We start from the raw sequence: 13,480 nt of genomic DNA on the forward strand, positions 1-13,480 counted from the left end.
AGTGGTTCATTGCTATTAAATACAGACATAATGTCAGGATGCTGCTACTGTAGTTTATTATTCCATTTTCTTTATTCTGCTATTAGTTTGGAAAACAAAGCCCAATGGAGACCTGAGGAAGCCATGAATGATTGTGGAAAATATCTAGAGAAACTGGTATGTTTCCTTCTTTATATATAGGACTGGGGATTTCCTCCCCATATAATCTAATTCAAAATGGGAATAAATCTGAATTATTTCTAATATTCAAATTACAGTGGGATGATATGGCTAAATCTGGACCAGTAAAAAGCTTGAATCTCTCTCTATGATATTGGAGGGAAAAAAAGAATCAACTTGAAAATACTCTTGTCTTATAGTTGCCAATCTAGCAAGATGTAGAATTTCAGTAGCTCTAAGAAAATCTGAAAATTCTTTTTTTTTAATTTTTTTTATTCTCATTTTGTACAAATGTTTTTTTACATTAATAAAATATTCTTGTTTACAAGTACACAAAATACCCTTCCTCCCCCATGAATATAGATAGACTTGTTTGGGTGAAAAAAGTAAAGGGGAGAGAAAAAAATTAAAATAAAAAAATAATAATAGTAATAATTGTAGGTATGGCCAGGTGGCGCAATGGACGAAGCACCAGCCCTGGAGCCACGAGCACCCGAGTCCACATCCAGCCTCATAAACCCAACAATCACCCAGCCCTGTGACATGCAAGCCACCCGTTCCCCACTGCCCTGCAAAACCAAAAAAAAAAAAAAAAAAAAAGACCCAAAATAAAATAAAATAGTAATAATAGTAGGGGTGGCTGGGTGGCAGACAGAGCATTGCCCCTTGAGCCAGGAGCACCTGGGTCCAAATCCGGCCCCAGACACCCAAAGATCACCCTGCTATGTGGCCCCAGGCAGGCCACCCAGCCCTACTTGCCCTGCACCCTCCCCCAAATAATCATAACAAAAAATGTGCTTGAGTCTTTGTTCCAACACCAACAACCCTGTCATGGGTGGATCTCATTCTTTATGATAAGTCCATCACAAAAGTAATTTCCATATTTTTCCACCCTTGCCATTGCTGATCACAACTCCCTCCTTTCTTATTTCTCCACTACCATGTACTCTGTTTTCTCTTTCCTTTCACTATGACTCTGCTGTAGGGTTGCTGAGTGGCACAGCAGACAGATCCCTGGTCCTGGGGCCAAGAAGCCCTGAGCCCCCATACCACCCCTTAGGCCCAGCATCCACCTGGCCCTGTGGTCCTGGGCAGGCCTTCCATTCCAAGCCCCTTGCAAGAAGTAAGAAAGAAAATGTGTTATATCTGACCACTCTCCCCCCATGGTCCATCCTCTCCTCCTTTATTCACATCCCCACCCCTTCCCCCTGCTCCCCCCTCCTTCTTACTCCAGATGTCTATACCCCATTGAGTATATTTGCTGTTTCCTCTCCTAGCCATCTCTGATGAGAGCAAAGTTTCCCTCATTCCCCCTTGCCTCCCCCCTTCCATATCATTGCAATAGCTTGTTGTAATAAAAAAAATCTTATGTGAAATATCTTGGCCTATTCCCCCTCTCCTTTTTCTTTCTTCCATTCCATTTCCCTTTTTTTCCTATTAACTCCATTTTTACACCATATTTTATCTTTGAATTCAGCTTTCTCCTGTGCTTCAACTATAAAAGCTCTCTCTACCTGCTCTATTAACTGAGAAGGTTCGTATGAGTATTATCAGTGTCATTTTTCTATGCAGGAATACATGCAGTTCATCATCATTAAGTCTCTCATATTTTCCCCTTCTCCTCTAATCTCTATGCTTCACCTGAGTCCTGTATCTGAAGATCAAACCTTCTGTTCAGCTCTGGCCATTCCAAAAGGAACATTTGAAATTCCCCTGGTTCAATGAAAGTCCATCTTTTTCCCTGGAAGAGGACATTCAGCCTTGCTGGTTAGCTCATTCTTGGCTGCATTCTAAGCTCTCTTGCCTTCCAGTATATTGTATTCCAAGCCCTATGAGCTTCCAGTGTAGCTGCTGCTAAGTCCTGTGTGATCCTGACTGCAGCTCCACGATATTTGAACTGTGTCCTTCTGGCTGCTTGTAATATTTTCTCTTTGACTTGGGAGTTCTGGAACTTGGCTATAATATTCCTAGGGGCTGGTTTTTTGGGATCTCTTTCTCGGGGGGATCGGTGGATTCTCTCCATTTCTATTTTGCCCTCTGTTTCTAGAATATCAGGGCAATTTTCCTGTAGTAATTCTTTGAAAATGATGTCAAGGCTCTTTTCCTGATCATGACTTTCAGGTATTCCAATAATTTTTAAATTATCTTTCCTAAGTCTGTTCTCCATATCAGTTGTTTTTTCAATGAGATATTTCATATTTTCTTCTAATTTTTCATTTTTTTGGTTTTGAAGTATTGATTCCTGATTTCTGGTAAATTCATCAATCTCCCTGAATTCTATTCTTTCTTATCTCTTTTTCCATCTGGCCAATTTTGCTTTTTAAAGCATTCTTTTCCTCAATAACTTTTTGAACTGTTCTATCCATTTGACCTAAGCTGGTTTTTAGCATACTATTTTCTTCAGCATTTTTTAGATTTCCTTGACTAAGCTGCTGACTTCATTTTCATGTTTTTCCTGCATCTCTCTCCTTTCTTTTCCCAGTTTTTCTTCCAACTCCCTCATTTGATTTTCAAAGTCTTTTTTGAGCTCTATCATACCCTGAGCCCAGTTGCTGTTTTTCTTGGAGTCTTTAGATGCAGGAGCTTGTGCTTCCTCATCTTCAGACTGAGTATTTTGGTCCTTCTTGGGCTCATTTGCAAAATATTTCTTAATAGTCTTCTTTTTGTTTCTCTGCTTGCTCATTTTCCCAGCCTGGGCCTGGTTTGGGGTGTTTCTTGAGCTTTTGGGACACTCCCACAAGGGTCTCAGTGTGTGCGGCTCTGTCCTCCCTTCTGGTCTGTGAATGACCATAAGCGCCCCCCTCTGCCAAGGGGATGATGTGGGGGGGCGGGCCGCTGTTCTATGGGGGGCCTATACTGTGGTCAGGATCTGAATGTGGTCAGAGCCCCAGAGTCCTGTTCCAGGGGCAGAGGACAAAGATCTGCAGTCTCTCTTCACTCCCCTCCCTCAGCTCAATGGGCTCATGCCCTGGGGGCTCCTGCTTACCGGCTTGCCTGCTTCTGTTTCCTGGATCAGGGCTGGGGAAAGAAGATGCTGCTTGCTGTGTGCCCTAAGGGCTGGGCTCCACATGCTCGCTCTGGCAGAGGTTCCCCCGCTGTTCCCCCACTTTGTGCCCGGTGCTCCTCGGGGTGCAGCTCAGGAGACTCCCCCGCTGCTGTGAGCTGAGACCCCCAGCGCCCTGGGGCTGCCTCTGGGAGGCTGAGGTTCTTTGGCTCTGGCGGGGCCGCCTCTCCAATCCCGGGGAGCAGAGTCTTTCTGCTCTTTTCCTGGTTACCTTGAGTAGGAGAACTGCCTCACTGGGTCCCTTTGTGGGTTCTGTCTCTCGAAAGTTTAGTTAAAGTCCTTAGCTGATGAATTTTATCAGAGAGCTCCTAAGACTCGATCCCTTCTTGTCGCCATCTTGGCTCCAACCCCGATAATCTGAAAATTCTATCAAATGTAGTTAGGCTTTTCAAATGGCTGTCTTGAAGGTACATCTTTCTCACCTTAACTTTTCTTTCTCCTCCCCTTCTTCTATGCTTAATCACAGTACTTCTGAAAGATCCCTATACTGACCTTCCAATATATAAGGAATTATCTTAAAAAAAAGAGAATTCTGTATCATATATTATCAGAAAAAGGTAAACTTTAGATATTAAATACATCAACTACCACTCCCTTGGTCACAAAACTGAAGACTAGCTCCCCTTGCCTACCCTCATGAAATCTAAAAATCTGGTTGGTTGTCAAGTTTTTCTAATTTTATTTCAGTCAGGTTGGTCCATGCTATTAGTCTATCTTGAATGTTTCATTAGGGGGAAGGCCCCAACCAATTCAAATCTTAGCTTTCAAAAGGTAGAGTTCCTGTTGACCCTGGATCAAGTTTCTGTTCCTTGTGCTCTGATCACTGATAGATGCGGAGAGATTCAACATACACCCAAACACAATTCTTTCATGGTCACATTCATATAAAATAGGTACAGATATATCCCTTACTGATCCATAGATGTAAATACATGCACATAACTAATTATGTTTAGAAGAGAGTTGAGAAGAGGGAACTAATAAGGAGAAAATGGTGCTGCCTGATGAGATTTGCTTTAGGCTGATGAGTAATCATTTAATTAACTAATAAGTAGTTTTTAACAGTCTCCTATATACTAGTTCTGGAGATATCCTCTAGAATGAAATATCCTCTGGAATCAAGGAGCTTATATCTTCACAAAGGAGTTAATATTTCCACAAAAAAAAATGTCTATAAGGGGCAGCTAGGTGGCACAGTGGATAAAGCACTGGCCTTGGAGTCAGGAGTACCTGGGTTCAAATCCGGTCTCAGACACTTAATAATTACCTAGCTGTGTGGCCTTGGGCAACCCACTTAACCCCATTTGCCTTGTAAAAACCTAAAAAAATGTCTACAAAATGAAGATAAGGTTATCTTTTTTTGATGAAGAGGTAGTAGTTAGCATTGGTATAAGGAGGTAATATTTAAGCTGAGCTTTGAAGAGAGAGGGGGAGAGACAGAAAGAGAGAGGGAGAAAGAAAGGGAAAGACAAAGAGACAAAGAGACAGACAGACAGACAGACAGACAGATAGTAGTAGTTTCAAATAGAGCAGGCTGGTACCTGGAAAGGTATGTGGGAGGCAGGTTATGAAGGCCTTTCAATCTATATGTGACTCTAGAGATAATGGGGGTACAGTAGAATGACATGGTCAGATCCGTTCAAGAGGAATATCACTTTGGCCACTATGTGTGGATGAATTAGGGAGGAGAGAGACTAAGAAGCAAGGATACCTATTAGGAGGCCAAAACAACAGTTATGATGAGGGCCTGACCTAGGAAGGTGATCTTATAGGAGTGGAGAGAGAAATGATGGATGGGAGATAGTACAGCCATGGAATCAAATGACTGGATGTGGGGGAAAAGAGGCAGCAGAGGAGGCAAGGATGATTCATATTGCCATCCTAAATGACTAGGACAGTGGTGTGCTTGACAGAAATATGGAAATTAAAGTCATTTTGTGTGTGTGTATGTGTGTGTGTGCATATGTGTGTATGCATCCAGATAACTATCTCAATTTCCTATCTTCCACTGGATATAAATACAGATAAAGTCAAACTTTTCTTTGTAAAATGACATAATCAGCAGTACAAATTATGTCACATCATACAATCAAATCAAGAGAGAGAGAGACCTAGGATCCCTTGATTACTTAAATCTCATCTGTTATCAACCAGGCTACATGCTAAGAACTCCACCCACTCTCATCCCAATTTGGAACATTTTGGAGGGAATGGGGGGAGAAAAATAATATGACAGTGACATCCTCGAAGTCCAAGATGATCTTCTGAACATTTGCATTTGTTTCAATTCATTGTCTGAACAGCGTCAAAATGAGAAGAAAGAAAAATTTGCCTCAATTAAGTTACCATTAATTACTGCTGCCAAGGCCATGGCCTCAGTCCCTGCTTTTGCTTCCTGCAATATATATTTTGAAGATGAAGAATATGAGTCGCAATGTGAGAAGGAGCCAGATGATCCAGAGAAATAAAGTATGAGTGCATGGGCATGCATATGCATGTGTGTGCATACACATACATACACACACACACACGTAAATATACAACAGTCACACACAAACACACTTATGTAGACATAAACACACAGACACATACACCTGGGAAAAGCTTGATCATTTTAGGCCTCAGTTGAATTTATAAGACAGATCTAAGATTCATTTTCCAACACATCTTGGTGTCAATGGTGGAAGGGAGAAATCAAAAGCATATGAGATAGGCATGTTTTTATTTGCATCATTGATCTTTTAAATCTTTGACATTTTCACATTGGTAAAGTTCACTTAATTGTCAGTCATTAAAAGTCTATCCTAGCAATATCTCAGCCATTATTTGTAACAAACATTTTTAAGAGGGAAAAAAAGTGTTCATTATGAAGTGCAGAGCTTTCTACAATTTCTTTGTAAATATATCTTGATAATAGCAAACATTCACCATAATAGAAAACAGAAAGGGGATTAATTTACCGTGGCATAGGAAGTCCTGCCAGTTCCTAAATGCCCTAAATAGTTTCTCTGCAGTCGTACATTGTTTAGGCCTCAAGGAAAACCAAAGCCCCACCTCCGGGTTTGGTAGCAAACAGACACTGCTTCTCCACAGCTAACCTTCCCTTGTTGCTTTGGTAATAAACTTCTTGCACATTTGCTAGAAGGTCAGACAGCTTGTCAGTAGGTACCAATGATACAACGCAGCCTCCCCATCCTGCTCCAGTCAGTCGTGACCCTAGAGCTCCAAACTGCCTATAATCAGAAGAAAAATTTAGAAAAGTCAATTAAAACAAGAGCAATTTGTCTTCAAGCAAAAGAATATCTATGACTGACCAAGTTCTCAGAAGAAAACATATATATACGTGCTTTCAGCATTTGGGAAAGGTTCTAGAACTTGAGACATTTAATTGCTGATTTATAACTAAAGTTAGTCCCCAGCTTTGGCTGGTAGTGGCTGTCTGCAAGACCATGGCTTTCATCAGCTCTAAAAAAGATTTTCATATTCTTAATATTTTGTAGACTTGCCATCAAAGTACTAATGTGGAGTGATAGGGGAGAGAAAGGATGAAGACAAAGGAGCAAACAAACATAATTAACAGTCATACCTGTTATAACAGATGCCAAATGATGTCAAATCACAACTGAAAGCCCAAAAAAATATTTCTTTAGGGAACAGTGACTTTTCTCCCCTTTGTTCTCAAGATTTGTTACTTTATATACAAATTCAAATACAAATTCCTCTGACACTTAAAGATCTTAACAAAATGATTCCAACCCCACCTTTCCACACTTATTAACCACAAGTATTTATTAAACCTAGACTATATGTCAATTCTGCGCTAGGTATATAAATACAATAAATTAATCTCCACTCAGGAGCTCCTCTTCATGCCTCTCAATCCAATTTTACTATTTCATGGTTTTGCACCAGTTGTCTACCTTACCTAGGACATATACCATCTTTACTGTTGTCTTTTTAAAGTCATAATTTCCTCCAATACTCAGTTCATGTAATTTTCCAAAGGAGGTCCTTTGTCCCTGTTCCTGCTAGTTCCAGCTGCTAGTGACTCCCAATTACCCTATATTTAGTCTTTGTATAAGTGAATGGGTAGATGTTGTCTCTCTCCTCCTAGGCCCTATTTAATTTGCCTAATATGAAAGTACTCAGGTGCCTAGGACTTAATAGCCAAGTTGGAGTTAAGATCTAAATATAAATCTTGCCTCAGATATATATTTAATAGTTGAGTGATGAAAGGCAAGTCATTTACTCTCTCTGGGCCCTCCCCTTTCATATATATATATATATATATATATAATAAAAGCACCTAAATTATAGAGTTGTTTATAATGACCAAATGGGATGACATGTTAAACATTTTGCAAACTCTTAACAGTGCTGTTATTATCATTATTTTCTTTTTTGATATTAATAATCCTATAGAGAGAGATGACCTTGATTCTTATTGAGAAAATCTATCATAAAAGCATGTATTATTCAACTTTATCATTTTACAGAAAAAAAATCCCAAGGAAAATTCGAGTTTCCCTTATATGGAAATCTCTCTAGTGGGAAAGTAATAGGCACAATGGGTTCATATTTTTACTCCATGGGAGTCTCCTGGAGTTTACCAAGTCATTCTATAGGCACTGAGTACTACCAGATAAAATTTCATTAACCAATCATGGGCTGGTTCCAGTTATCATCAGTTAGGTACTGTTGTGAGTTTAAATGATAGATTCTAATAGAGCATATGTGAAGTTTATTTCTCTCCTAATGGACCAACTTTCCCTGAAAATAAAATCTAACATATATTTGTAAACTTTACTCATTTTTTCTCTTAATAGCAGATTAAAACCACTAATATGGTTTTACCTTCTTTTTCCTCTCCTAAATAAGTTACTTTATATTTCTTGTAAAATGGGCCACTTCTTATCCACATAACAAAACTGGGATTGTTGCACAGTAGTAATTCTTTCTACTCCCAACTCACTTACCTTCTCCAATGATTTCTTTAATTTACTTCTTTCCATCATCCATTATATTCACTGAAATTTATTCTTCAAATATAACATGAGAGAAAACAAAAGCCCACAAACAAAAGAAAACTAGATTTCTTTCTGCACTGAAAACATTTATCTCTTCCTTGAGAAGTTGCTTTAATCAGTTCCTCTATTTTTGACCATTGTTGCCCCTTTGTCTAAAAGCAGAGACTTTAAAAGCCTCAGAGGATTCAGGATTGCTGGAGGTGGGGAGGGACAATCTGAAGCCACATCACACTGATAATGTATCAATATGTCCAGGCTTAGTTTACTGTGGAGGATGATGCAGGAAAAACTAAAATGATAGCCCCAAAAGATCCTAATTCCCATCTATCCTGAATTTAGATTCTAATTTCCAATCAAATGGTTTGTCCTAGTTCTGTAAGCTTTCTAGAACAGAATCTTCAACCACCCTGATGTCCTTGTGCCCCTCCAACCCAACACACTTATTTTTAATAGTATATTTTCTCTTCTGATTTGAACTGTATTTGAATGTTGCTGGTTGAAGCTAGAAACCAAAGGTGCCTAATTAGGAGGTCTGTTCTCTTGTGACATATGTGCCAGTTTTTTAAACAGGAGGTTGAAGATATTTCAGAATAAACACAAACTTCTGTTTCCCCCATGTTCCTTACAAGTGATTCATGACTGCTTTACAAAAGATTGAAAATGGGCTAAATGGAGGCAAGATCTCATGACCCCAAACCATCAGGGTTCAGATTTCTAAAAGGGAACATGCTAAGTGTGCCTATAAATATGACTGCATACTTCAATTGCTGGCATTTGTGTCTACAAATCAAGAAGCTGCCCTGGCAGAAGAGGAGCTAAGGTTCATATGCCCATCTAGATACATTCAAATCCCCATCTTCAGGGTCCACTCAGACTTAAATCAGTCTTCAGAAAATATAGTGGTTTTTAGTGATGAGTTAATAAGGTGATATGATAGCCACAAATGCTAATGTTCTGTTAAAGGAGACATAGAATGAGGCATGAGATGGTCTTGTTGCTTCTTCTTCATTCTTGATCACTCTTATTGATTTCTTGAATGACATGTCCACTATACTATGCCCTGGTCAGACCACATTTGGAATCTTATTTTTAGTTCTGGGTACCACATTTTAGGGAAGACATTGCTAAGCCAGAGAAAGAGTCAGTATTTAAGTGCCTATTTTATACTAAGTGCTGAAGATATTTAGGAAAACATAAAACAGTCTCTGTTTTCAGGATTCCAGGGTCTAATCAGGAAGACTACAAGCAACTATATACTGGTTAAGTGGAGGGTAAACTCAAAGGGAAGGCACAATGATTAAGGAGGACTGGGAAAGACTTTCTAAAAAATGCTAAATAGTATTTTTCAATTACATATAACTTTTAAAATTCATTTTAATAAAATTTTCAATTCCAAAAAAAATGTTGAGAGAGATCATCAAACAGGGAAAACTAAGGTTTATTTTAAGAAAGAACAGTGGGCAAATCATGTCTTAAAATTATTGGAAGATTTTTTCCCCCTCTAGAAACTATAAGATGTTAAATGTATCTACTGGGTTGCCACAAATCAGGAAGGCATAATTAAAAATCAAACTATAAACCTTCCCCCAAAAAGCTACTTTGATTTTTGTGATGGCTCAAAGGGAAGTAATGTAGAAGAGGAGGCCACAATAGCCTGTCCCTGAAAAAACATCATGAAGACTCCATAAAAATCTGGGGTGAATGGGGAAATGAGGCTGCAATGAATACTTCCCTCTCCTCCTACCATTATAAGGCACTGCTAATGATTAGTTGTTGTTAGGCAGCCAGTACAAACAACCCCATGAAAAGCTCCCAGTTTTGCACAGTGAAGAAGTAATTCTGCCTTGCCCATAGAAACCTTTTGTTAAACATTTGTTGTGTGGTAGAATGCAAAGAATGTTAGATCTGGAAACTACAGATCATAGAGTTTGAGCTCAAAGAAACTTTGGAAGGCATTTAACACAATTCCCTAATCATTTTACAGTTAAAGAAAATGGTGTTCAGAGATCTCTAAGCAATATGACTCAGGTAGAAAAGTTCTAGGACTCTATATCTCTTTCAACTTCAAGATTTGGAGCCTGGGTTTGCTAATTGCTTGCTCTGTGTTGTAGAGCAATTCATTTACTTCCCTGGGCCTCCATTTCTTCATCTATTGTTAAACTAGTTTTCCTCTGGTTCTAAATATATGCTCCCATAGCCATAGTTTAATAAGTCATATTTTAATTTATCTGATTGAAGAAAAAAAGATAAAAAAGATATTTCCAAAAATATAAAGCAAGTTTCCTCATTTGAAAACAGAAAATACGGGCCAACTAATGACAAACTGTCAGTACCCTCTAAGCATAACTCATTACAGACTCTTCTTCTGGGCAGAGAAGAAACAACTTTCAGTTCCAAAGAAAATCAAGTACCTGTGGCTCTACAAACTGCTCTTCTCTGTTTAGAAATGGAGAGTTAAGATAACTAATGCAGACAATAGAAGGCCACAAATATGGACTGTTTCAAGATTTTTTCAGGATGCATAGCAACTTAACTCATGTTAAGTTGCTATGCCTGATACTTGAAATGGGTTTCATAAAAATTTGTCATTCAACTTTCTAAGGAAACAATGTGGCAGTAAATCTCTAATTTGAACAAGTGTCAAAACTGATATTAAATACGTGAATGAGTTTCTCAAATAAAACCAAAACAATTCTTTTCAGGATGGAATGAAGGATAGTGGTAGTGAGGATATAATTGACTTAGCTTCAAGTTCTTTCTGTACTGTCAATCAATTCTGCTTTAACATTTAACTATTCTTATAAAATTTTACATGCTTTTTGTTCATTTAAAAAAGATCTGTTATACTTTGGGCATCATATTTTTTCCTTCATTAAGTAAATTTTGTTGCATATAATTAAAATTTTCTAATAAAAAGTCAAATTGAATTGTGCATTTTTTTTAAAATCTCCCTCTGGACCTTTCTTTGGATTGTTTGCTAAATAATTTCTCTTCAAAGTGGTAAAAGGCTAGCCTAGCAAATATGACAAAGACTCATGTGCCCTTCTCTTATTTTTCTTTTCTTTTCACAAGGGTCATAAAACAGATTTCTAATGTTTTACATTTGTGGGCAATCACTCCTCTATACAGTCTACCAAGGAATTAGTCAATCCTCTACATTTCCAAAATGATTGTAGGCCTTCAGTTCCCTTAGGCCTCAGTTCTGTGCTATAATCTTAGTCCTGGGGTAACTCAGTCATTCCAACAAGAGCACCACCAAATTATGTTAAATAACATCACTGGGATCCCTTCCACTTCTGGTTTTTTTTTTTTTTTTGGCAAGGCAATGGGATTAAGTGACTTGCCCAAGGTCACAGGTCTATGGGTCTGTGGTCTATACACTGTGCTTCAAGTGCCCCCACCTCTGGTTTTAAGACCAAAATTTTAGCCTGGAGTCTGAAGGGAGCTGAGACTAATTTACCAAGATGGCAGGATTACCAGTTTATAGAGGCTTGCATTGCCAGAGAAATTTAGATATCCTTCCCACTATCAATTGCAGCCATGATGAACCCACTCGGGAGGAGGGGAGCATTCAAAATGAATAGTAGACTTAAAATTAAAAAGTCACAAATTTTAGGGGCAGCTAGGTGGTGCAGTGGATAGAGCACCAGTCCTGGAGTCAGGGGGACCTGAGTTCAAATCTGACCTCAGACACTTAATAATTGCCTACCTGTGTGACCTTGGGTAAGTTACTTAACCCCATTGCCTTAAATAAATTTAAAAAAAGTCAGCAAAATGAATAATAGAAAAAGGAACATGTTTGTACAAGTGCTAAAGATAGGCAATAAATTTCAAACATCAGCTGCAAGCTAATGGGGCATAGTTTGGGCTAGGGTCTTCAGGGCTAATTGGGCAATCTGACACTGGTGATATGATGGAGATTAAAAGTTTTTAGAGTTATCAGATACCTAAGAGATCACTTCGTTCAAACCCCTTACTTTATATGCCCAAGTTCATAAAGGATGTAAGTGAAGATGCAAGATGGCAACACAGATCTTATAAGGTCCAATGTTCTTTCCAAAAGACCAGGGATTCTTAACCTCAGGTCAAAGAATTTAAAAACAGGTTGCTTTTTTAATAATTGTATTTCAATACCATTGGTTTTCTTAGTAATTCTATATTATTTTATTTTATACACATTTTTAAAAAAACATTATTTTCAGAAGGAGTCCATAGGCTTCACCAGAATGCCTAAGGTCAGAAAATATTAAGAGTATTTGTCCCAGATATTGACTAGATGTGGTGCAGCTTCTGAGAAAATGATGACTTTGAGTGACCTTTTCTTCCTTTAGAGCACTGGACTTGTGGCTAGAAAGACTGGACTTTTGAGCTTCCAGATTCAGTGCTTAATGTATGAACATGAACAAATTATTTAACCTCTCTGATCTTCTGTTTCCTTACTGTAAAATATCAATAATACTTGCTCTTACTCAAAACAAGGTTCTGGAAGAAAGTAATTTGCAAATAAAGCTTAACTATCCGAAGAGCTCTTATTGATAGTCATCTGCCTTTTTCTTCTCTATCTTTGTATCTCCAATACCTATAACAGAGATACAATAAATGGTTTGTTTCACTGAACCTCTTTTTCTTTTCTTCACAAACCTTTCATCTTACTCTTGAATTCTTCTCTTGCTATCTCCTCCCAATTACATACTAAATGATATAACAAGTTTTTAAAAAAGTGTTCACCATGACCTGCCCCTTTTCCCATGTGATAAAAATTGTTTTGTCATTCAACTGGGTGTTTTGTTGTTCTGCTCTGGATGTATGTCTGACACTCATGTCTCTTCTTTGAGAAACATCCTATGTGTGTTCAGGTCACACCCACCAGGAGCACTAAGCTATCGCTGACTGATGATTATGCTGACAGCAATGAGGTCATTAGCTTCCTCAGAAATAAAAGTGTCAGACAGCCAAGTCCAGCCAAACATATCAGACCTGGGATAATAAATCTCTATGTCTTCACCAGAGGAAGGATATTCTATAACTGATATTCTATAATTGGTCCCCCTCTCCCCCCAAAAAAGTGGAAAGGAACAACTTTTTCCTTTTTAAAAAAGTTTTTTATTTCCCCCTTTTCTTAACATATCCATTTTTTGCTATAGAGAAAAAATCATTTCCTTTCCTTCAGCTGTAGTTTATGGTCTTCAACTTCCATTCTTTAAAAACAAAGTGGGGGGAGGGGGCAGCT

The 13,480-nt window shown here is 38.3% G+C and overlaps 2 protein-coding genes across 3 annotated transcripts in view; one reads left to right on the forward strand and one right to left on the reverse strand.

Annotated features, from left to right (window-relative positions):
* Nucleotides 1–7,499, forward strand: part of FAM227B (family with sequence similarity 227 member B) — a 340,736-nt gene extending 333,237 nt beyond the window's left edge. The window contains exons 15-16 of the mRNA XM_074236228.1: nucleotides 87–156; nucleotides 5,527–7,499. Coding sequence (XP_074092329.1) covers nucleotides 87–156; nucleotides 5,527–5,691 — 235 coding nt within the window. The 3' untranslated portion in view covers nucleotides 5,692–7,499. The remainder of the gene's footprint in view (nucleotides 1–86; nucleotides 157–5,526) is intronic.
* GALK2 (galactokinase 2) overlaps nucleotides 5,931–13,480 on the reverse strand; it is a 178,030-nt gene continuing 170,480 nt past the window's right edge. For both annotated transcript variants that reach the window (XM_074234713.1, XM_074234714.1), the window contains one exon: nucleotides 5,931–6,456. In XM_074234713.1, coding sequence (XP_074090814.1) covers nucleotides 6,249–6,456 — 208 coding nt within the window. In that variant the 3' untranslated portion in view covers nucleotides 5,931–6,248. The remainder of the gene's footprint in view (nucleotides 6,457–13,480) is intronic.

The sequence above is a fragment of the Macrotis lagotis genome, chromosome 4 (genome assembly GCF_037893015.1).
Source record: "Macrotis lagotis isolate mMagLag1 chromosome 4, bilby.v1.9.chrom.fasta, whole genome shotgun sequence".
Classification (NCBI taxonomy): Eukaryota; Metazoa; Chordata; class Mammalia; order Peramelemorphia; family Peramelidae; genus Macrotis; species Macrotis lagotis.